Source organism: Eulemur rufifrons, chromosome 28, assembly GCF_041146395.1.
Source record: "Eulemur rufifrons isolate Redbay chromosome 28, OSU_ERuf_1, whole genome shotgun sequence".
In the NCBI taxonomy this organism is placed as follows: domain Eukaryota; kingdom Metazoa; phylum Chordata; class Mammalia; order Primates; family Lemuridae; genus Eulemur; species Eulemur rufifrons.
In genome coordinates this window covers 14,858,935-14,881,566 of record NC_091010.1, presented here as the reverse complement: position 1 = coordinate 14,881,566, position 22,632 = coordinate 14,858,935, and the positions used below count along the sequence as shown (strand labels likewise).

Genomic DNA, 22,632 nt, shown 5'->3' with positions numbered 1-22,632 from the left:
CAATATTACTCCAAGTATGGTATACACAGCAGTGGTTCAATTTAGCATAGATAAGTTAAACAAGTTCAAGTGGCTTCTTGCCATAGACATGTTCAGATACCTTATCTCCTGACATTTCAAGTCCTAATTTTGCTTGCATGAGCTCCTCATTTTGCTCTGCTTATATCTTTCCCAGGTCTTCATAGTTTAGGTTGCACTTACAGAGATGGGTACCAGCTCTAAGCTAGTCCCGACAAGGGCAGAATACAAATCATGATTAGGGTGCAGAATTACTTCAGACACCTAGATGTAAGCTGTGATGGCCCAATTGTGACTGCAAAGCTGTATCTCAACAGCTCCCTCATTTGTATTAAGTTTTTTTCAGGTCCTGCTGGGGCTTACTGACTTTCCTGTTCAACAGAACCACTATGCCTCCTTCCTGGACCAATAATCTAGTTTACTACAATCTAATTTTGCACAGCTTTGGCTTATGAACTACAAAAACAACACAAGAGGTCAACCAGAACCATGGTTGTTATGACTCATTTGCAGAAAAATTATCACCTCAATCAGATATTTCTATTTTCCTCTATTAGGTAAAATCCAGAATAACTAGAAGGAAAAAACTGGCTATGCTGTGAAGCTGAATTGAGGCTACTGAATACACAGTAACACATGGAAAGCTGAGTTGCAAACAGACCCAAACAGACCCTAGATTAAATGTCAGGACTGTCAATGGTGACAAATGTCTCTATGCTTTACAGATAAACTTACAAGTGGCATGCTGGGTTGGGTTCTTACTATCACCTGTCAAAGAAACCTAATGACCCCATTATGATCCATTTCGTATGCTCAAATACCTAAACAAAAGCTTCTAAAACCTTACTGCAGCCAACTATTCAAAAGGAAATTATGAATTCCTCTGTTTTCCCCCCAAACTGCTCTTTGTATTTAAAAAATGCTCAATAAAATAAATCTGAATATGTAGAGCAATGTTAAGATAGAAACTGATAAACCTGAGGCCATTTAAAAGAAAGGTTTTTTGGATTACCCTGTGTGCCAAATTCTCTAAGCAGCTGGGGCCAATGCTCTAAAAAGCTTATTATATATATGGATTTGCTATGAGGGCTTAAAACACTTTAATAGATCCCAGAATAAATGAATGCAAAAATACTGTCTATTTGATCATAACAAATGGCAATGTTGATCCTTCACAGTAATCATGTAATGATCTCTAATTTATGGTAGAAATAAAACAATAAATCCTACTGCCAGACACAGAAAGTCAAGGCCATGGTTTATGTTCCACAACTTATGGGAATATTCAGATTAGCCAGCAGTATAGACAGAAATATGACCTTTCAGGGATCCATATAACAGTTCCAGGGAACTAGCCCTTGCGCTCTAGTTCTCCACCCATTGTTCCTCATTCAGTCTTCCTTAAGACCTAGATACTCTTTAGATATTTAAACAACATCCGGAAGCAACAAGACAATTTTAAAATAATTCCTTCATTGAAATTTGGGTCACAGAAGGAATGATGTTCCATAGAGAATTCAATCACAAAGATTTATCTAAAAATTTTCACAAAAATCACTTTGACTCATTGAATATAATTACATTATACATCTTATAAATGTAGAGTCTTTAATGAAGACATCTTTCTACTGCTCTAAATTTCAGGTGACTCTACCATTTATTTCTTGACTGCTAAACCAGGAATATCTCCTGGAAGTGGAAACATTTTTCTAATGTTAACTACTGCCTCTATATGGATTTAAAATGGGGTGAATATAACTCATTTTCTTTTAAATATTATTTTAAAATCCTAACTAGCTTCCAGACTCTATTATCAGAATTTGTATAATTTTATTTGCAGCTGCAATATCTCCTAATTTAGTATCAACTATAAATTTTATTAATGGGTTATTTACTCTTTTTCCTTAAAGAAAATAGTTCACAGGGGCAGTGGTGCACACCTGTAGCTACTTGGAAGATTGAGACAGGAGGATTGCTTGAACCCAGGAGTTTTAGGCTGAGGGCAACAGTGAAAGCTCATCTCAAAAAAAAAAAAGGCACAAAAAAATTGCTTAATAAAATCTCATCTAGTAGCAATTCTTTTGGCAAGCACATTCGTATAAACTTTCTCCATGACTGAATTCATTAGCCTTTTGCATTAGTTTTTGTTTATCATCTTTAAATCAAGCCAATCTTTATTAATTTTCGAAGGCAATTTCCCTAGTGCTTTTAGCATAATTTTTCTCTACAATTTTCCTAACCCTGTCATATTTGTCTCACTCTAACCCCATGGTATTGTTCATCACTAATACTTTTTAGTGGAATTACTACAGGTTTTACCCTTTAGCATTTAATTTAAAAGAAGATTTTCATCTTTAGTATTTGTTGGTCCTTTTGAAACAAGGTTACATAAATAGATGTGTGATTCCTTTCTTTTATGTGTTTCTCAGCCCAAAGGATCTCTTCTTTCTCTGTATATACTTTAAGCACTTACTCATGTATTATCCAGCATAGCACTCAAGACCCATCATAAATTACCATTTCATGCTTACCCACACCTCCTTCCCCAATAATTGTTGTTCACCGTAACACACCATAGCCTTTCAAGACTCTTAGCCTTTTGCCCTTATTACTTCATTAACTTTGGATACCTTTGTAATCTCAACTTGCCAAAGTTATAAGGATTCTTCAAAGCCTAGTTCAAACATCATTTACTTTGTGAAGCCTTCCCCAACTTCTTGTTCCTTCTGCTCTCCTATAAATTTAGTTCATAAAAGTCATACACTGCTTCTCACATGCATTAGTGAACTATGTCTCTCTTCCTAGATTTCAAGAAGAGGAGGTTTTGTCTTATTTATCTTTAGAACCATAATTCCTGACACAGAGTATGCACTCAATAAAACCATACTCAATTGAATTTATTTATGCTGTCACTTCACTGCTTTATCTACATGTGTCTTGCTTCTCCAACTGGTCCTGCTTGAGATTAGAGATTCTCAGACTTCTTTAAGTTCTATATTACCTAGCATATTCTTAGCACATGATCAAAAATCTTTTAACTAAAATAAATATTAGAAAGAACACAGTTAAAAACCTCAATTCATTTTACCAAATACCTTTGTTTAAATATCCGTAATGACTAACATGACCATATGGACTGGTTTGCCCAGTACTGTCCTAGCATAATCAATAGCATCCCCTCTTTCACTCTTGGAAGTACCTGGATTTTGATAATAAGTTATATAGTCATCCTAGTAGTGAAAATGGCTTACTTCCTCTCAAGTACTGGACAGTTGAACAGTTCTAATTATTGTATCTTTTGCATTCTGGAACATGTAAATCACCTATTCAAAAATCATTTTTTAAAATTGTCCCTTCATTATGGGTGAGTAAGTGGTAGAGTTCTAGGACTAGAGAAAATAATTAAGAGTACAGGTAAAATCTGTTATGATAAATAAATTGAATAAAAGTAAAAATGCCAAATTATTAATTTAACAAAAGAACAAATTTCTTGGACACTTCAGAATTGTTTATTAAACTAGAAAGGCTCTAAACATAAGAATTTAAAATAGCTTAATAATAATAGAGAAAAGCCAAATAAACTTTCTGGGCCAAGACTTGGCAAAGTGGGGGTGGATGGAACCTTAGAAATAATGGCTTCTATTGGGCTATTTAAAAACTTCAGTGAATGGAAAATGATGTGAGCTTCTAAAGCAGTTGAAATAGCATAAACTATCTCGGTTAACTTTGAAAAGAAATAAGGAAACAGTTAAATCTGAATTTAAGTACAGTTTTTAATATCATGTGCAACCAGTTCATTCCTTTTAACCGAGGAAAATTTTAGCTGTTCAGTTATCTGAATCAGACTTTTCTGCTATACCTCCAAAGATTTTTTTATCTGAGCCAAAAACTTGCATGCAGTATTTCAGCCAAAAGAAAATTTTGCCGCCAAGTTGTAATGCTCTGAAAAATGAATTTTAGAGTCTAATTGAATTTCAGAAGATACACTGACTGGGTACAAACAATAATTATTCCGGAAAACATTTGGTAATATACCTCTTTAATTAAATATCCATTTGTGTTATATTTTCAAGAGCTTTTGATTACAGAAATTGATTATTAGGAGTTTTAAAAGAAGAGGGATACATTCTTTAAGAACCACTTAAGCTAATGTATATATACATATCTATAAATGTATAGGTAAATGTCACTATCATCTAGATATCCATTCACACATACAAAATGCATTTATAAGATATGCACACACAACCCTACATCAGAAAGTTTTCCAGCTCTAACAAATTCAAACTAAAGAGAAGTCTTAGAATTGGAGCTTATTTGGCAGAAGATCTGAGAAACACAGTTAACCAAATATGAATTAGATCATATAAGGACATTTTCTTGGGTCAGGGGATGTATTTCTACAAGAAGCTTTATCCTACTAAAGTCTATTGGCATTGTGTAAAGATGAGGCAGCCAGTGATCCTTTAAATATACATTTTGACGTGTACTGTAAGCCAGGGCTTTTCTAACTTTGGTGAAATTAATATTTTGAGCCAGATAATTCTTTGTTGGGGATGGTGGTCCCATGCATTATAGGATATATAGCAGCATCCCTGGCCTCTACCCACCAGATGCCAGTGGGACATCTAACTCCTCTGCCCTGGCCACTTGTCACAACCAAAAGAGAGGGGAAAAATTATTCCTGGTTGAAAACCATGGATGTAAGCAACACGGTACAGAACACAGTATATTAGACTAGACTGATATTTAAGACGATGGGTTCTAATCTATCTACCTTTGTCTCTAATTCCAAGAGGTTCAAAAAATGACCCAATCCAGCAATTCTCAAAGTGGAGTATGAAGGATAGTATTCCCAACTCATCTAATGACCTTATATATTAATAACAAATAAATAAGCCCACTTTAACTTTCTTGAGCTCTATATTTTTCTATTTTATGATAAAAAAAGTATTAAGTAGGGACTTTCAGTTTAGTCTCTAATGCTACAGGTTTTGTAAACCAACTCCCATACTAAAAACAGGTAGGAAAGTTTCAAAAATAAAAAAATAAAAAAGAAAAGTATGAGAGAGCTGCCAAGGTAGCTAAAACTTGATAAGACAAGATCCCAGAGAGAAAAGAATCTTAAAGAGATAAGCTGGTATTCTAAAATTATTTTTCCCCTCAGGCATTTGCAATTTCTTGTGCTGGGTGAGAGCCTGAGAATCTGGGCAATGGGGCTATTACTAAGAGGCAAAGAAGTCAACAGAGCTTTTGGCAATCTCCAGGGGTTGTGAGACAAAAACTGGAGTGTGGGACTGTCAAGACAGTTAGAATTAAGGGTCATGATCCTAAAGAGGGAAAAACAATGAGGTAAGTCTGATACTCAGGGGTTTTCCTATTGAGGGATTTGCCAAATTTGTCAGGTAGCACAAACAAGAGGCCAAGACACCAAGTAAAAGAACTCTAAATGGCAGAGTGGTGTTTTTGGTAGTTGTATGTTGCCAAAGAGATAAAAATTAGAGTTCCAAACCCACCAATGAGTAAGAACCCTAGCAAATACCTTAGGTTTTCAGTTGAGATTTCCAGGAAGGCTATGGTATAGGAGTGGAGGCAAATCAGAAGTAGACTGAACCTTATAAAAACTATAACCCAACCTGGAGTTAGCTTAATTCTCGATCTATCTTTACTCTAGCTGCCTTCTATAGGAAGACAATATCACTAACAAAAACTCTACAGTTTATCATGGACAATGTTTAACATTTGATAAAAAAATTATCAGGCAAACCAAGAAACAAACCCCAAAGAAAAGAAAACAAAAGGAGACCTATATACTACCCAAAGTAATCTGTAAATTCAATGTAATCCCTATCAAAATACCAATGACTTTCTTCATAGAAATAGAAAAAAAAAAAATCCTAAAATTCATATAAAACACAAAAGATCCTTAAGAGCCAAAGCAATCCTGAGCAAAAAGAACAAAGCTGGAGACACCACACTACCAGACTTCAAAATATACTGTGAAGCTGTAGTAACCAAAACAGCATGGCACTGGCATAAAAACAGACACAGAGAACAATGGAACAGAATAGAGAAACCAGAAATTAATCCATGAATCTATAGACAACTGATTTTTGACAAAGGTGTCAATACATTCATTGGGGAAAGGACAGTCTCTTCAATAAATGGTGCTGGGAAAAGTGAATATACAGAAGAATGAAACTAGATCCCCATCTCTTACCCTATACAAAAATCAACTCAAAATGGATCAAAGACTTAAATTTAAGACCGTAACTATAAACTACTAGAAGAAAACACATGGAGGAAATGCTTCAGGACACTGGTCTGGGAAAAGATTTTATTAGTAAGACCTCAAAAGCACAGGCAACAAAAGCAGAAATAAACAAATGAGATCACATCAAACTAAAAAGCTTCTGTATAGCAAAGAAAATAATCAACAGAGTGAAAAGATAACCTACAGAATGGGAAAAAATATTTGCAAACTACTCATCCAACAGGAGATTAACATTTAGAATATATAGGGAACTCAAACATCTCATAGCAAAAAATTAACAATCCAATTTAAAAATAGGCGAATGATATGAACAGACATTTCTCAAAAAAAAAGACATAAAAATGGCTAACAAATATATTTTAAAATATTGAATATCACTAATCATCAGGAAAATGCAAATCAAATCCACAGTGTGGTACCGTCTTATCCCAGTTAGCATGGGTATTATCAAAAAGATAAAAAATAACATGTTGGTGAGGACATGTGAAAAAGAAAGGGAGCTCTTATAACCTGTTGGTAGGAATGTGAACTATAGAGCCACTATGGAGAATGCTATGGACGTTCCTCAAAAAATTACATATAGAACTACCAGATGATCCAGCAATCCCACTACGGAGCATTTATCCAAAGGAAAGAAAATCAGTATACCAAAGAGACTTCTGCACCCCTGTGTTTATTGCAGCACTATTCATGATAGCCAAGATATGAAATCAACCCAAGTGTTCAATGACAGACGAATGGATAAAGAAAATGTGGTAGATATACGCAATGGAATACTATACAGCCATAAAAATGAAGTACAGTCATCTGTGGCAACATAGATGAAACTGGAGGACATTGTGTTAAGTCAAATAAGCCAGGAACAGAAAGTTAAAGATCACATATTCTCACCGATATGTGGAAGATAAAAAAGGCTGATCTCCTAGAAGTAAAAAGTAGAATGGGGATACAAGAGGCTGGGAAAGGTAGGGGAAAGGGGAGATAGGGAGAAATTTGTTAAAGGCTACGAAATTATAGCTAGATAGGAGGAATAAGTTCTAATGTTCTATAGCACTGTAGGATGACTACAATTAATAATATATAGTTTTAAATAGCGAGAAGGATATTAAATGTTCTGAACACAAATGATAAATGTTTGAGATGATGGATATGCTAATTCTAATCACTATACATTGCATATATACATTGTATGTATGGGGTATATCACTATGTACCCCATAAATATGTGCAATTTTTATATGGAAATTAAAAAAATAAAATATTTTTAAAGGTAGACCTACAGATGACTGAAATATTACAGTTTTCAGACATGGGATTTATTATTACTAGCGCGATTAATATGTTAAAGAAATAGATGACAAGGTAGAGGATTACACTATAGAACTAGGATCAATGAAAAACAATGAAATAATTTAAAAATTAAAAAATGCTACTGAAGTAAAGAATTCAATAGATGTTTTGAAATGTAGATTGGACAAAGCAGAAGAGAGAATTAGTGAACTAAATACCACATCAGTACAAAATATGCACACTAAAGCTTGAGGAAGAAAAAGATAAAAATATAAAAAAAGATATAGGGGATACAATGAAAAGACCTAATATATGTATAATTGGAATCCCAATTGAAAAGAGGTGGGGCTAGTATCTTAAGAGATAATGGCTGAGAATTTTCGAAGACTGATAAGAGCTATCAACCAGAGATTCAGGAAGTACCAAAAACCCCAGCAGGATAAATACAAGGAAAACCAGAATGAAGCACAAAGTTAAAGCTAAAGAAGAATTCTAGAAAGCAGCCAAAGAAAATAGAAATACATTCAAAGGAGCAAGAATAAGACTAACAGCTAACTCCTTCAACAAAAATAATACTCCAAAAGATAATGGAAAGCCATCTGTAAAGAGTTCAAAAAATATAATTCCCAACATAGAGCTCTATACACACTGAAAGGCAAAATTACAAATTTTCAAACAAAAACTGAGAGATTTCACACACTGAGTGAAATACTAAATAAAGCTGCTTAGGCAGAGGAAAAATGATCTTAGATTAAAATACAAAAATGCAGAAAGAAAAGCAATGATAAAAGTAAATTTGACTGCACAAAAATAATAGTATTTTGTCTCCACAAGGCTTTAAAATATATTTAGAATTAAGGTGATCGACAATAACATGAAATATTGCAAGGCTCTACTACTGTATGAGAAGTGGCAAAAGTTATAATTTATATTTGACTTTAATATGTCAAGGATGCATTTTGAACTCTTCAGGGCAAACATTTAAAAGTATATGCATGTGACAAGCTAATAGAGAAGGAAAAGAAAAGAAAAAATACTTGGTCAATCCAAAAGAAGCAAGAAAGGAAACAAAAATGGAAGACAAACATGTGAGACAAATAGAACAAAAAGAATAAGATATGAACACAAACACATTAGTAATTTATATTAAATATAAACAGACTATAAACAAAAGATAAAAATTCTGAGAATGAATAAAAAACCAAAAAATATATTCCAGTTACAAAAAACATATCTTAGATTTAAGAACACAGAAAGGTTGAAAGGGATGGAAAAAGATATATCATGTAAACATTAACCAATAGAAAGCTGGCATAATTATATTAATAATAGATACAATAGATATTAAGGCAAGATGCATCATTACAGATAATGAAGGACATTAGTTTTTGTGTTTTTTTTGGAGACAGAGTCTCACTCTGTCGCCTGGCTAGAGTACAGTGGAATCATCAGAGCTCACTGCAACCTCAAACTCTTGGGCTCAAGCATTTCTCCTGCCTGGCTCAGCCTCCTGAGTAGCTGGGACTACAGGTGCACCCTGCCATGCCCGGCTAATTTTTCTATGATCCTAGAGACTGGTTCTCGTTTTTGCTTAGGCTGGTATTGAACTCCTCGCCTCAAGCAATCCTTCCACTCCAGCCTCCCAGAGGGCTAGAATTACAGATGTGAGCCACTGTGCCTGGCCAAAAAGGACATGTCATAATGATAAAAAGTTTAATGCATCAAAAAGACGTAAGAATTATAAATTTATATACTTATAATAAGATAGCTTCAAAATATATAAAGCAAAATTTGACAGAACAAAAAAGAGAAATACACAATTCTCAATTATAGCAGAACACTTTAAAATACCAAGTAGTGGAGGCACGGTGGCTCAAATCTGTAATCCCAGCACTTTGGAAGGCTGAGGCAGGAGGATTGCTTGAGGCCAAGAGTTTGAGACCAGCTTGGGAAACACAGCGAGACCTTGTTTCCATCAAGAATTAAAAAAAAAAAAATTTGCCAGGCATGGTAGTGTGTGCCTGTAGTCCCAGCTACTTGGGAGGCTGAGGCGGGAGGATCACTTCAGCCCAGGAATTTGAGGCTGCAGTGAGCTATAAACACACAACTGTACTCCAGCCTGGGTGACAGAGTAAGACTCTGTCTCTAAAAAAAAAAAAAAATTACATACAAAATGGACTAAATGCTGGGCAAAAAGGCAAAATTTCAATAAATTTTAAAGAACTAGAATCACTCAGTATATGTTCTCTGATGACGGTGGAATTAGACCAAAAATAACAAAACTATAATGAGATAACAAAATAACAAAAATATAATGAGAAAATCTCTAGATATTTGGAAATTAACTAAAACTTTCTAAATAACTTATGGTATAAAGAAGAAATCACAATGGGAATTAGAAAATATTTTAAACTACAAACAATAAAAATAGGATATAACAAAATTTGCAAAGATAAAAAAATACAGAAAACATTAGAAAGAAAATAATACACACTGGAAATTTTTTAAATGGAAAACAAATATATAAATAGAGAAAATCAACAAAGGCAGAGTTAGTTCTTTATAAAACTAACAAAATTGATAAATCTTGTGGTGCCCATGGAAACGCACCTCTCAGGTCTGCTGTATGGAGCATAACTGACTGATGGCTACGGTTGCTGTGCTCTGAGTCCACTACTGCATTCAAGCTGAGGCCACATTTGCCATGAGTGTGGGACTGAGCACAGAAGGAATACTATGAAGACCTATTACTGGGGGATGTGGGACTCCTCTGATGGGCAACTTTGGCTGTAGGACTCCCCACTGGCTTTGTCAAAACTTTCTTAAGTATCCTGCAGTATACTAAGCCTCTTCCTGCCCAACCTTCCTTTTCTCTCTCTCTGAGGGTCAAACTCACAACAGAGTTTGACAGGTCTCCCTGCCTCCTCTGGCTGCCATTTGATTTTCCCTCACCGATGTTTTACACAACAAATTTCATGAATGTCTAACCCCATCTTGGCATTTGCTTTTTGGAAAATCCAAATTAAACAAACCTCTAGAAACAATTATCAAGAGAGAAAGAACACAAATTTCTAAGATCATGAAGTGGAAAAGGAACATCACTATAGATAGATCCTACAGGAAGATGTGACAATACTATTAATAATTTTATGCTAATAAATTTGACTATTTAGATGAAGCAGACAAATCCTTAGAAAAATGCAGCTTATCAAAACAAGCACAGAAGTTAAAAAAAAAAAAAACTCTGAACATCCTATTTAATTAAATAATCTGTAATTTAAAAAAAATCCTACAAAGTACTCTCTAGGCTCAGATATTTTGATGGGTGAGCTCTTCCAAATATTTACATAAAAATAGCATAAATCTTATACAAACTCTTCCAGAACAGAACAAAGACATTTTTCAATTCACTTTATGAGGCCATCACAATATTTCTACCAAAACTAAGAAGGATGTTACAAGAAAGGAAAATTATAAGACAAACTAACAGACAACACTGCAAAATTCCTAAACAGTCATCAGATAAAATCCAATGAGACATTAAAAGGATATCATGACAACGTTGGGATTATTCCAAGAATGCAAAAGTGGATTACCATTCCAAAATCAATCTGTAATTCATACATTAAAAGCAAAAAAGGAAAAAAAAAATCATATGGTAATTTTTAGATGCAGAAAAGTTATTTGATAAAATTAAACACCTATTCATGATTTAAAAAAAAATCTTAACGACAACAAAAACAGAACTCTCAGCAAACTATTAATGGAAATAAATTTCTGGCCAGGTGCAGTGGCTCATGCCTGTAATCCCAGCACTTTGGAAGGCTGAGGTGGGAGGATTGCTGGAGTCCAGGAGTTTGAGACCAGCCTGGGCAATATAGTGAGACCCTCATCTCTACAAAAATTTTTTTTAAATAGCTGGGTGTGGTAGCACATTCCTGTACTCCCAGCTATTGGGGAGGCTGAGGTGGGAGGATTGCTTGATCCTAGGAATCCGAGGCTGTAGTGAACTCTGATCTGTGCCACTGTGCTCCAGCCTGGGCAACAGAGCAAGATCCTGTCTCAAAACAAAACAAAAAAAAAAAAAAAAAGAAAGAAAGAAAAGAAATTTCCTTAATGTGATAAAGGGTATCTACAAAAAACCTATAGGAAACAGTATCCTTTTTGATAACATATTGAAGGATTTTCACCTGAGATTTAGAATGAGGTAAAGATGCTCACTATAACCATTTTTATTGTACTTGCATTTAATGTACCTTACTGTGCCAGCTAGTGCAGTAAGAAAAAAAAAGTACTGTATAAGAATTGGAAGAGAAGAAATGTAATTGTCTTTATTTACAGCTGATACCACTGTATACACAGAGAACACAAAAGCATTAACAGATAAATTATTGCAGTTGATATGTGAAAAGAAAGTCATTATCAAAAAACCTATATACCAGTAAAAAACAAATAGAAACAAAAACCTAAAAGCATACCATTTAAAAATAGCATCAAAAACATCAGATAACTAAGCATCTTACAAAGGATATATATACAAGACCTTTACGCTGAAAATAACAAAATATTTTGAAAAAATTAAAGACCACAAATTAACAGAGGAAAATAATGTATGCATTAGAAGACAAAATACTATAAAGAAGCAACTACTTTCCAAATTGATTGTAGAGTAAATATGATCTAAAAAAATTCTAGTAAAAAATGGAAAAAATGTTTTGGTGACAATCAACAAGCTGATTCTAGAATTTATGTACAAATGCAAAGGGCCAAGAAAAGCCGGGACAATCTTGAAGCAAAAAGACCAACATTACCAGATAAAAAGACTGATTATAAACCTAAGTAATTAGGAGAGTGTGCAACTGGTAAAGGAGAATGAGAACAATGGAATAGATAGTCTAGAAAATGACTCACAGATATAAGGTCACCTGAAATATGACAAAGGTGTCAATGTGAGCAGTTGAAGAAAGGATGTTCCTGTCAATGAATGATGCTGGATCAACTGGTTATTCATATGGGCAAAAGAAATGAATCATGCTCCCTACCCCATACCACATATGAACATTAATTTTAGATGAACTGTGCTAGTTGAAGAGTAAAAGAATAAAAGTTTTAGCACTAATCATAAGGGGAAAACATTATATAAATTGGACTACATTAAAATTAAGAGTTTTTTAAATCAAAAGATATTATGAAGAGAGTGAAAAGGCAAGCCAAAGCAGGGGGGAAGATATATGTAACATATTTATCTAACAAAAGACTTCTATGTAGACTGTAAAAAGAATTATAAATCCACATGACAAGCCAAGATGGTCAAAAGACTTCAAGAGGAACACCACAAAAGGACATATCCAAATGCCAGTAAGCAGATGAAAAGGTACCCTGTCTCACTATATGTCAGGAAAATTCTAAACAAAATTAGTATTGTATATTTATCAGAAGCTAAAATCAAAAGATAGTAGCAAATACTGGTAAAGATGTAGAATTAGAGCTGTACCATAAAATGCTGAGGGGAGTGTTCATTGATATAATTTTTTGGAAATTAGAAACTAAAAAATGGAATTCTTCTGTATCATAACTATGGTGATGGCTACATTACATGATCTTACGTATTTGTCAAAACCCATAGAACTTGGCGTTAAAAAAGGTGAATTTTACTTACTGGGGGAGAAGGGGGGAAACAACAACCAGGATGTGAAAGGAAACCAAAATGGAATACAAGCTCTAACAAATGACCCTACCTGTATTACAAATGAATAATGTAACCACACCGAAGTGGATGGAATAAAAGAACTAACTTAAGTTACTTTGGATAACAGTATTTTGTCTGGACACCATACGAGTAAAGACAAGAAGACCTGTAAGCAAATACTATATTCTAGTAAAGTATTAACATTAATAAATCCATTAATAAATCGGTTTCTTACAAGGGTATGGGTAAACAGTTCAAAACTACTTTAGGATGAAATAAATAAGTAAATATATTTTAGATAATGAGAGCCAAATTTTCAATGTCAGAGGAAGAAGTTATAAATAAGGAAAGGGTGAAGACTAGAATGAACCCTGTGTTGTTCGACTGGAATAAGAGTTGTCTGTATGACTTCACAGTCTTTAAATATACAGACAGACAGAAATAAACTTAGATGGATGTGTATACATAGGTTATTAGACATACATATACTGCCCAGCTCTATTTGCTAAGAGGGCCTAGAAGCAATGACACTCAAGGAACAAAAAGCTTATCTGGGCTGGGTGTGGTGGCCCATGCCTGTAATCCTAGCACTCTGGGAGGCTGAGGTGGGCGGATTGCTTGAGCTCAGGAGTTCGAGACCAGCCTGAGCAAGAGTGAGACCTAGTCCCTACTAAAATTAGAAAAATTAGCTGGGCGTCCTGGTGCATGCCTACAGTCTCTTCTCGAGCCCAGAAGTTTGAGGTTGCAGTGAGCCATGATGACACCACTGACTCTAGCTGGGGCAAAGGGGTGACAGAGTGAGATGCTATCTTGGAAAAAAAAAAAAAAAGCATATCTGGTGCCCAGATCTGGGTTTCTAAATACCGTTCTTCAGTAAAAGAAACCAGGGGTCCTTGAAGAAGTGGTTGATTCCAGGACTGAGGCTCAGAAAACACAACATGAACCTGGGACATCTTATGCTGCCAAAAAGTAGGAAAGTAGGCCGGGCGCGGCGGCTCATGCCTATAATCGTAACACTCTGGGAGGCTGAGGCAGGCGGATCGTTTGACCTCAGGAGTTCGAGACCAGCCTGAGCAAGAGCGAGACCCCCGTCTCTACTAAAAAAATAGAAAGAAATTAGCTGGACAACTAAAAATATATAGAAAACATTAGCCAGGCATGGTGGCATATGCCTGTAGTCCAAGCTACTCAGGAGGCTGAAGCAGTAGGATTGCTTGAGCCCAGGAGTTTGAGGTTGCTCTGAGCTAGGCTGATGCCACAGCACTCTAGCCCAGGCAACAGAGTGAGACTGTGCCTCAAGGAAAAAAAAAAAAAAAAAAAAAGTAGGAAAGTACACAGAAAAGGATGGGGACAGAGCCAGACAAAAAGTCTACGTATTGGATGATTCCATTTCAAAAAGGGGCAAAACTAATTGTTAGTAGTAGAAGCCAAGATACTGGTTACCTTTGGTGAGGATAATGATTAGGAGAGGGCCCAAGGGGTGGCTTCTAAAGTGCCAGAAGTGTTATATTTCTTGATGTGGTTGTAGTTACACAAGTGTGTCCACTTAATGAAAACTTGTACCAATTTTGCATGCTTATAATACTCCAACAAACCATATGAGGTGTTCTATATTTTGATTGTGGTGGTTGTTACGTTATTTAGGAAAATATATGTGAATTTTATTATATGTAATCTATATCTCAACAAATCTAAAGGTCCTTCAAGAAATCAATGCTGTAACAGAGCTTACATTTCCCTAGTGTAGGCTGTCTCTCGTTCGGCCTTCTAGTAGGATCCTATTTGATAGAAAAGTAGGAGTTGAAAGAAGTCTCATTTCTTCAGGCCTGAGATCACTGAAGTATACGAACCATACCCCAAAGATATTACTTTGTCAGGAATGTGAAAGTTCCACACATTATTCTAAGTTATTTTCTACCTCTTGGCTAATTAAACGACTTTGTCTTTTGTGGTTACAATAATCTAAAAATGGAACAGAGCTAATAACTTAGTTGTTTATATTCATAGATTAAGAAATATATTTTCTTTAAAATCTCAACTGGTAAGAACTTTTTTCTATAAATGCCATACACAGACATTCTAAATGAATGCTACTCAATTTGTTCTATCCTTACCACAAGATCCCATGCCAACAAGATCATCATTTAAAATTGATTTGGCTGTAGCAGAGATAACATTTTCAAAATGATTTATATTAATATTTTGTAGCAGTAGGAGTTGGGATGATGTGCTGACATTCTTCCAACTGCTGAAATTGTTTTCCTTTAGAGTTCGCATTTTCTATTGCACACTTTCTGTGCTTTATGCCTACTAGAATTGCAAATCACATTGACCTTTTCTTAGAGTAATGGACAGCATTGAGTGTTTTCATAGAACATGAAAATGTAACCAGCAGATGAGGTAACATGTTTCTTTAAGGACTTAGGAACATGAAGACAAGTAACTTCAATACACCCATTGACTTATAATGAAATGACAGAGGGCACTGTGATGTGACTATCTTAAATTATAAGCACCTCAAAGGTGAGAGAATAAAGTAATCTGTAGGTTGCCGGTAGGAGTGAATGGGTCCTTGATACTTTTTGATGGATTGAAAGAGAGAAGCATTTACCAAGTCCTGATTCATTGAAGAACTAGACGCTTAGCTGTCTAGTTATTTAAGGTCTGTTTTTATCATTCCACAGGATCATAGAACTTGAGGCAAGATTATCAAATCACCTTATTCAATGATTCTCAAAGTGAGAGGTGGAGGACAGACAGGATTGCTCTATCACCTAAGGAAACTTTTTCAACAAATACACAACCCTACACTCCCCTCTCCCCAATCCCTATCACCCGCATTCACATACATCTCCTTGAGGATGTATATTCTAAGAGTCTTCGCAGGGATGTAGCAGATTGAGGGAAAGGTGCTCTTAAGAAGATAGGGTTGCATTTACTCAAAACTCACTAGGTGATTTTGATATGACAGCACCAGTCTTCTAGTTGAAAACCTCTGACTTAATATATTTTCTCCCTTTGTGTAAAATTACAATTCAAACAGCCAGAAAGAATTCTGAAAGTATTCAGAAAAGTCTACAATTTATTTTTCAGTGGACCTATTTCATTGTTTTTCACTTTAAGAGCCACTGTGTAAAATGTATTATTTTCAATTTAGAACAAAAGTCCTATTGCTTTTTCCAATTTTTAGTGATTTATTTAGTACAGAAACTTTGGGAAATTTAAACTTTCTATAAAGCCCTACATACATATGTATGTATACACGTACATACATGTATAATTTTTTACAACCCTTGACACAATAAGGTGCTAACATATGAAGACCTCATTAATAGTTTCTGTCCAATAGGTAAAGAATATTGTAAATTTCTCAGAATTTTATAGACACAGACACAGAAATGGTTTCTTTCACTTGACTCTAATGTTCCTAAACAGGTACAATCAACATTTATTAAAAGGATCAAATTGGACAGAGTCATCTTTTCTTTTCTGCCTTTATCCCCAGTATCTTATTCTGTTTGTTTTGATATGTTTATTTTTTTAATTGTGATAAAATATGCAAAATATAAAATTTACCATTTTAACCATTCTTGAGTACACAGTTCACGTGCCATTAAGTACATTCATATTGTTCTACAGTCATCACCACTGCCCATCTCCACAATTTTTTTCATCTTGCAAAACTGAAACTTTGTACGCATTAAACAATAACTGCATGTCCATTCCTTCCCCAGTCCCTGGCTACCACCACTCTAACTTCTGTCTCTATTAAGTTAACTACTCTAAGAATCTCCTATAAGTGGACTCATAAGGTATTTACCCTTTTGCATCTGGCTTATTTCACTTAGCATGTCTTCAAGATTCATCCATGTTGTAGCATGTGCCAGAATTTCCTTCCTTTTTAAGGCTGAATAATATTCCATTGTATGTATATACCACATTTTGTTTATCCATTCTTCTGTTGATGGACACTTGGGTTGTTTTCACCTTTTGGATATTGTAAATGATGCTACTATGAACATGGGTGCACACATATCTGTTGAAGTTCCTGCTTTCAATTCTTTTGGGCATATAACCACATGTGGAATTGTCCTGCCTGTTACTGTTAACACTCTCCAGTGCCCAGCCCTCCCTCAAAAATTGTTGTGGAACTCAATTAGCCTGCGAGCACTAAAACAATGATTGATGTGTGACATAACCTCTGGCTGGATGGTAATTCAATCTGAAAGAGGAGTGACCAATAAAACAGGGTGAATGGAAAAGACTTTAGAGTCACAGGCAATTTAAATAAGAAGAATTTAAAGAATTAAATTTATAACATAAGAGAAAGTGGCTTATAGATGCCATCTCTCAAAAGGAGAGAGATCTATAGAATAAAATTCCAAGGAAACTGATTTTGTTACATTATTGCTAAATGCCACAAATTTAACAGTCTGATCATTTAAAAATACTCTACAGTGTGAAGTTTAAGGCAGAATGATTCCTAATTAGTGTTTTAATAAGTGTGTTAGCACTGCCTTGTGCCATTCTGGAATGTCACTTATGGCAAATTAAGGGACACTTTCTCTCCCTATTTTCCATTAGTATTTTAATGCTAGGAGGTGGGAAAAAGCTGATCCATATTCAAGAGGAAAGGAGGGAAAACAATAACAAATTGGCATCTCTTCTGTGAATTGCCCCACAGGCCAAGCATTTTTATGTTCTTAATCATTATTAAATGACTTAACATGACACCCAGAGCCTGGCGAATGATTGCATCCTGACATGAGAACGAATTACAAATGAAATGAAAGATCAAGCCGTATTAGAGGACTGCCTCTGGGAAATGAAAATCTTTAATTCTCTTTTATTATTGACATTTATTTGGCTGCCATGAATAACAACATAGCAAAGAGATTCAGCTATGCTTGTGCACTGAATAGCTTATCCCAGGGCTCAAAACTGCATTAACATTTATCATGTTTGCTTTTGTAGCTGACACCACTGAACAGATTCTCTATCCATCTTGTATTTATCATGCATTGCAGATATAGTGCATCCTCTAATTTAAGTTCATTTTCATATGGTAGGAACAGCAAAGATTAGCCAGTGTCTTTCCTCAAATAAATTCCTGCTTGTAAGCATTCCTAAGAATGGTTTAATAGATTTAATAAAGAATAAAATGAGTTCACAAGGAAATTCAGTCACAGGATGGGGAGGCTAATTTTCCATTTTGGAAAATTGTGCAAATTCACAATGAGGAAGACACTTGTACAATATGTATATCTGGAATATATAAAGCCTTAAAATGAATGTCTCCATAAAGAGAAACCAAATAGTATTTTATGAATCTGAAGGTAGTACTACATTTCTTATAAGAAGCCTGCATGTTTTTCACTTCTTTAAACTGCTTATGTCTAAGACAGGAATAAGCCACATATAGGAAGAGGCAGCAATTCAGATAGTTTGCATCAATACATGGATATCCTTTCAAAGTTCATTTCTTTTCTCTCTTGTACAAATTAACAACATGGCTTTTCCTGCCATAATAATAAAAGATTACATAGTACCTAGTGCCTTTGCTTACATGATCCTCTTTGACTGGAGTGCCCTCCTTTCTTTAAATCCTTTCTAGAATTTAAGGCTTAGCAAGGATATCAATGTGTCTTGGGAAAGCCACTTAACATCTCTGAATCTTGTTTGAAAAATTATTTTTAAATTTTCTTTCTTTGTAATGCTTTAATTATGGATAATTTCAAACATACACACAAGTGGAGATAATAACATCATGACCCTCATATAGGCACTGCCCAGTTTCAACAATTAATTTATGACCACTCTCATTTCATCTATACTACTACTTTATAGTCACTGAATTATTCTGAAATGTTTTTTGAAGCAAATCTCTGAATCTTGCTTTTAACTATTCTAAAATAAGAAAGTTGATCTATATGTATCTATGTATCCCACAACATCATGCTGTAAACCTTAAATATACACAATAAAATTTATTTTTAAAAAGAAATAAGTAAAGTAAGAACGTTGGGATGAATTACTTCTAGGGTCCCCAAATACAATATTTCATCTTTGACACTTTTCAGGCTTTATATCTAATCCAACAAAAATGTACTTCATGTTCACTGTAACATCTTTCTTCAAGCTTTAGTGATCTCCTCCGAGTCAATACAACCCATATAGTTTGCAACAATAAATAAGTCTAATTACACTTTACTTTGTATTCATATTTTACGTGTATGAAATTCATTTCCCAGTTAGATCTTTAAGGCCATTTCTTATATTTCAGTGTTTACCAGAGAACTGAACACAAAGGTAATATTAATAATTGCTACTGTTTACAATAATTATTAATCAACTGATTGGTTTTAACCTGGATTGTTCAGACAGAATTAAAAGCGTTATATTTTGGCTTTAATAGTAGGTAGCATCATATAAACAGTATTAATCATTTTAATCAATAACATGTTTACTAGATAAAATTCCTATTTTTTTATGAGTGCTATAAAATAGATGGCTAGTAAAAACAAAAATGAAATTTTCTTCTTGAAGGAAAATCTGAGGAAGTTAACTTATTTCTGGATTTTATTTATTCATAATTGAGTAAATTTATTTCATTCTAGCACAAGTATTTTACTAGTAAGATATATTCTTTTTGTTAGGAAAGACATTTCTTGACTGAAAAAACCTCCAAAATATCAAAGTAAATAAACTATGAAGTATATCAAAGTGGTTTCATTCCACTGAATTTAAATAAATTATCTTCTTGAAAATGAAATCTTTTCTACTGAGATCGAGGGTAGGAATATTTAGTAAAAAACTATAAAGGTACATTGCTTTGAATATATAATAGAAAGAATACAGAATTTTTCTTATAAATGATTAATCTCTATAATACTGGATTTCTCACATAGTTCCCACATGTACCTGTAGCCATTATGGTGTCATCTCTCCCTTGGGTGAAGACCACAATTCGCTGCCTCTTTGAGTTCACCTTTGGCAGGGCTTGCGTCTTTTTGGCTATCTCTTTGATGTCTTTAGTCTATTAATAAAAAGGAGGAAAAAATTCTTATAACCAGTATAGCAAAGCACAACTTTATTAGATTAACAATTTAGCTTCTGATGATGAAAGATCACTTATTAAGAGATTTTTTAAATAAAGTTAACAAATACAAAAATAAACAGAATAGTGTAACATCCAAGAAACCCATCATCAATGTAAACATTTGAAATTTATGATGAATCTTATTTCATCTATACCCTCATCAACCTGTCTTTCCTATTATTCTGAAGCAAACCCAAAATACTATGTAATTTTATCTATAAATGTTTAGTATGTATTTCTGAAAGGTAACAACTTAAACACAACCACATAACTATTACCATATTTTAAAAAATTGGCCAGGTGCAGTGGCTCACACCGGTAATCCTAGCACTCTGGGATGCTGAGGTGGAAGGATAGCTTGAGGTCAGGAGTTTGAGACCAGCCTGAGCAAGAGTGAGACGCTGTCTCCACTAAAAAATAGAAAAAAAATTAGCCGAGTATGGTGATACGTGCCTGTAGTCCCGGCTACTTGGGAGGCTGAAGCAGGAGGATTGTTTGAGCCCAGGAGTTTGAGATTACAGTGAGCTATGATGATGTCACTGCACTCTAGCCTGGGCAACAAAGTGAGACTCTGTCTCAGAAAATAAAAAAAAATTCCTTAATATTAGCAAATATCCAGTCAGTTTTCAAATTTGCAATTAAATAGAGGTTTCTAAAAAGAGGAATATTTAATTATTTTAGAGGTTTATGTAACATAATTATGCTGACTTTGGAAATAATACAGTTGCTAAAATGCCAAATTTTTTCAAAGAACTGAAATGAGACAAAGAGATGCTAGCCCTTTCTGACACTGGATCCCCACGTCTCACCTCTCACAAAAATCAACTCACGATGAATAACAGACTTAAACCTAAGGTGTGAAACCTTAAGAATTCTAGAAGAAAATGTTGGGAAAACTCTTATAAACATAGGCCTACGCACAGAATTTATGAAGAAGACCTCCAAAGCAATCACAGCAGCAATAAAAATAAATAAATGGGACCTGATCAAATTAAAAAGCTTCTGCACAGCCAAGGAAACTATCATTAGAGCGAATCTACAGAATGAGAGAAAATATTTGCTTTCTACACATCCGATAAAGGGCTGATAACAAGAATCTATATAGAACTTAAGAAAATCAACAAGAAAAAAATCAAACAACCCCATCAATAAATGGGCAAAGGACATGAACAGAAACTTTTCAAAAGAAGAGAGAATAATGGCCATCAAACATGTAAAAAAGTGCTCAACATCTAATCATTAGGGAAATGCAAATCAAAACTACAATGAGATATCACCTAACTCCAGCGAGAATGGTTTTTATCAAAATTCCCCAAAACAACAAATGCTGGTGTGGATGTGGAGAGATACGAATACTTACACTGCTGGTGGAACTGCAAATTAGTATAACCCCTGCGGAAAGTAATTTGGAGATACCTCAAAGAGCTAAAAATATAAATACCATTTGATCCAGCAATCCCACTACTAGGCATCTACCCAAAGGAAAAAAAGACATTCTATAATAAAGACATCTGCACTCGAATGTTTATGGCAGCACAATTCACAATTGCAAAGATGTGGAAACAACCCAAGTGCCCATCAATACATGACTGGATTAATAAAATGTGGTATATGTTTACTATGGAATACTACTCAACTACAAAAAACAATGGTGATCTAGCACCTCTTATATTATCCTGGATAGAGATTGAGCCCATCCTTCGAAGTGAGGTATCACAAGAATGGAAAAACAATCATCACATGTACTCGCCATCAAATTGGTACTAACTGATCAACTCTAAGGTGCTCACATGGTAGTAATATTCACTGGGTGCTGGCCAGGTGGAGGGCTGGGGGTGCATAAACTCACAACTAATGCAGGCAGAGCACGACATGTAACCAAAATGTTTGTACCCCCATCATATCCTGAAATAATAATAAAAAAGGGATAAAGTTAAAAAATTATAAATTAATTGTCAAACCTTGATGCTATTTTTCATACTACATAGGCCATGAAGTTTTATATAATAAGTGTTTTGGAATCTTGTAATCTAACTCCTAAGCTAAAGGTAGACTTTTAGAATCGCATTTTCAACTATTTTAGAGAATTTAAAAATCCATGTCTGCATTCAGTGGGCCTCTAAAACTGTCCATGGTTTGGGGTTTGTTGGTAATTTGCTCTATCACTGTGCAAAGTTTCAAATAGTTATGGAGAAAGATATACCAGAGGGGAAAACACATACGAGAGGGAAAATACATCTGAGTGGCATAAATGAAGGATGT

At 34.6% G+C, this 22,632-nt stretch overlaps 1 protein-coding gene across 6 annotated transcripts in view; it reads right to left on the bottom strand.

Annotated features, from left to right (window-relative positions):
• Nucleotides 1-22,632, bottom strand: part of ADK (adenosine kinase) — a 519,965-nt gene that overhangs the window by 77,265 nt on the left and 420,068 nt on the right. For 5 of the 6 annotated variants that reach the window (XM_069461107.1, XM_069461110.1, XM_069461108.1 and 2 more), the window contains one exon: nt 20,193-20,307. The exons of the other annotated variant lie outside the window; for it this stretch is intronic. In XM_069461107.1, coding sequence (XP_069317208.1) covers nt 20,193-20,307 — 115 coding nt within the window. The remainder of the gene's footprint in view (nt 1-20,192; nt 20,308-22,632) is intronic. 6 annotated transcript variants of the gene reach the window in all.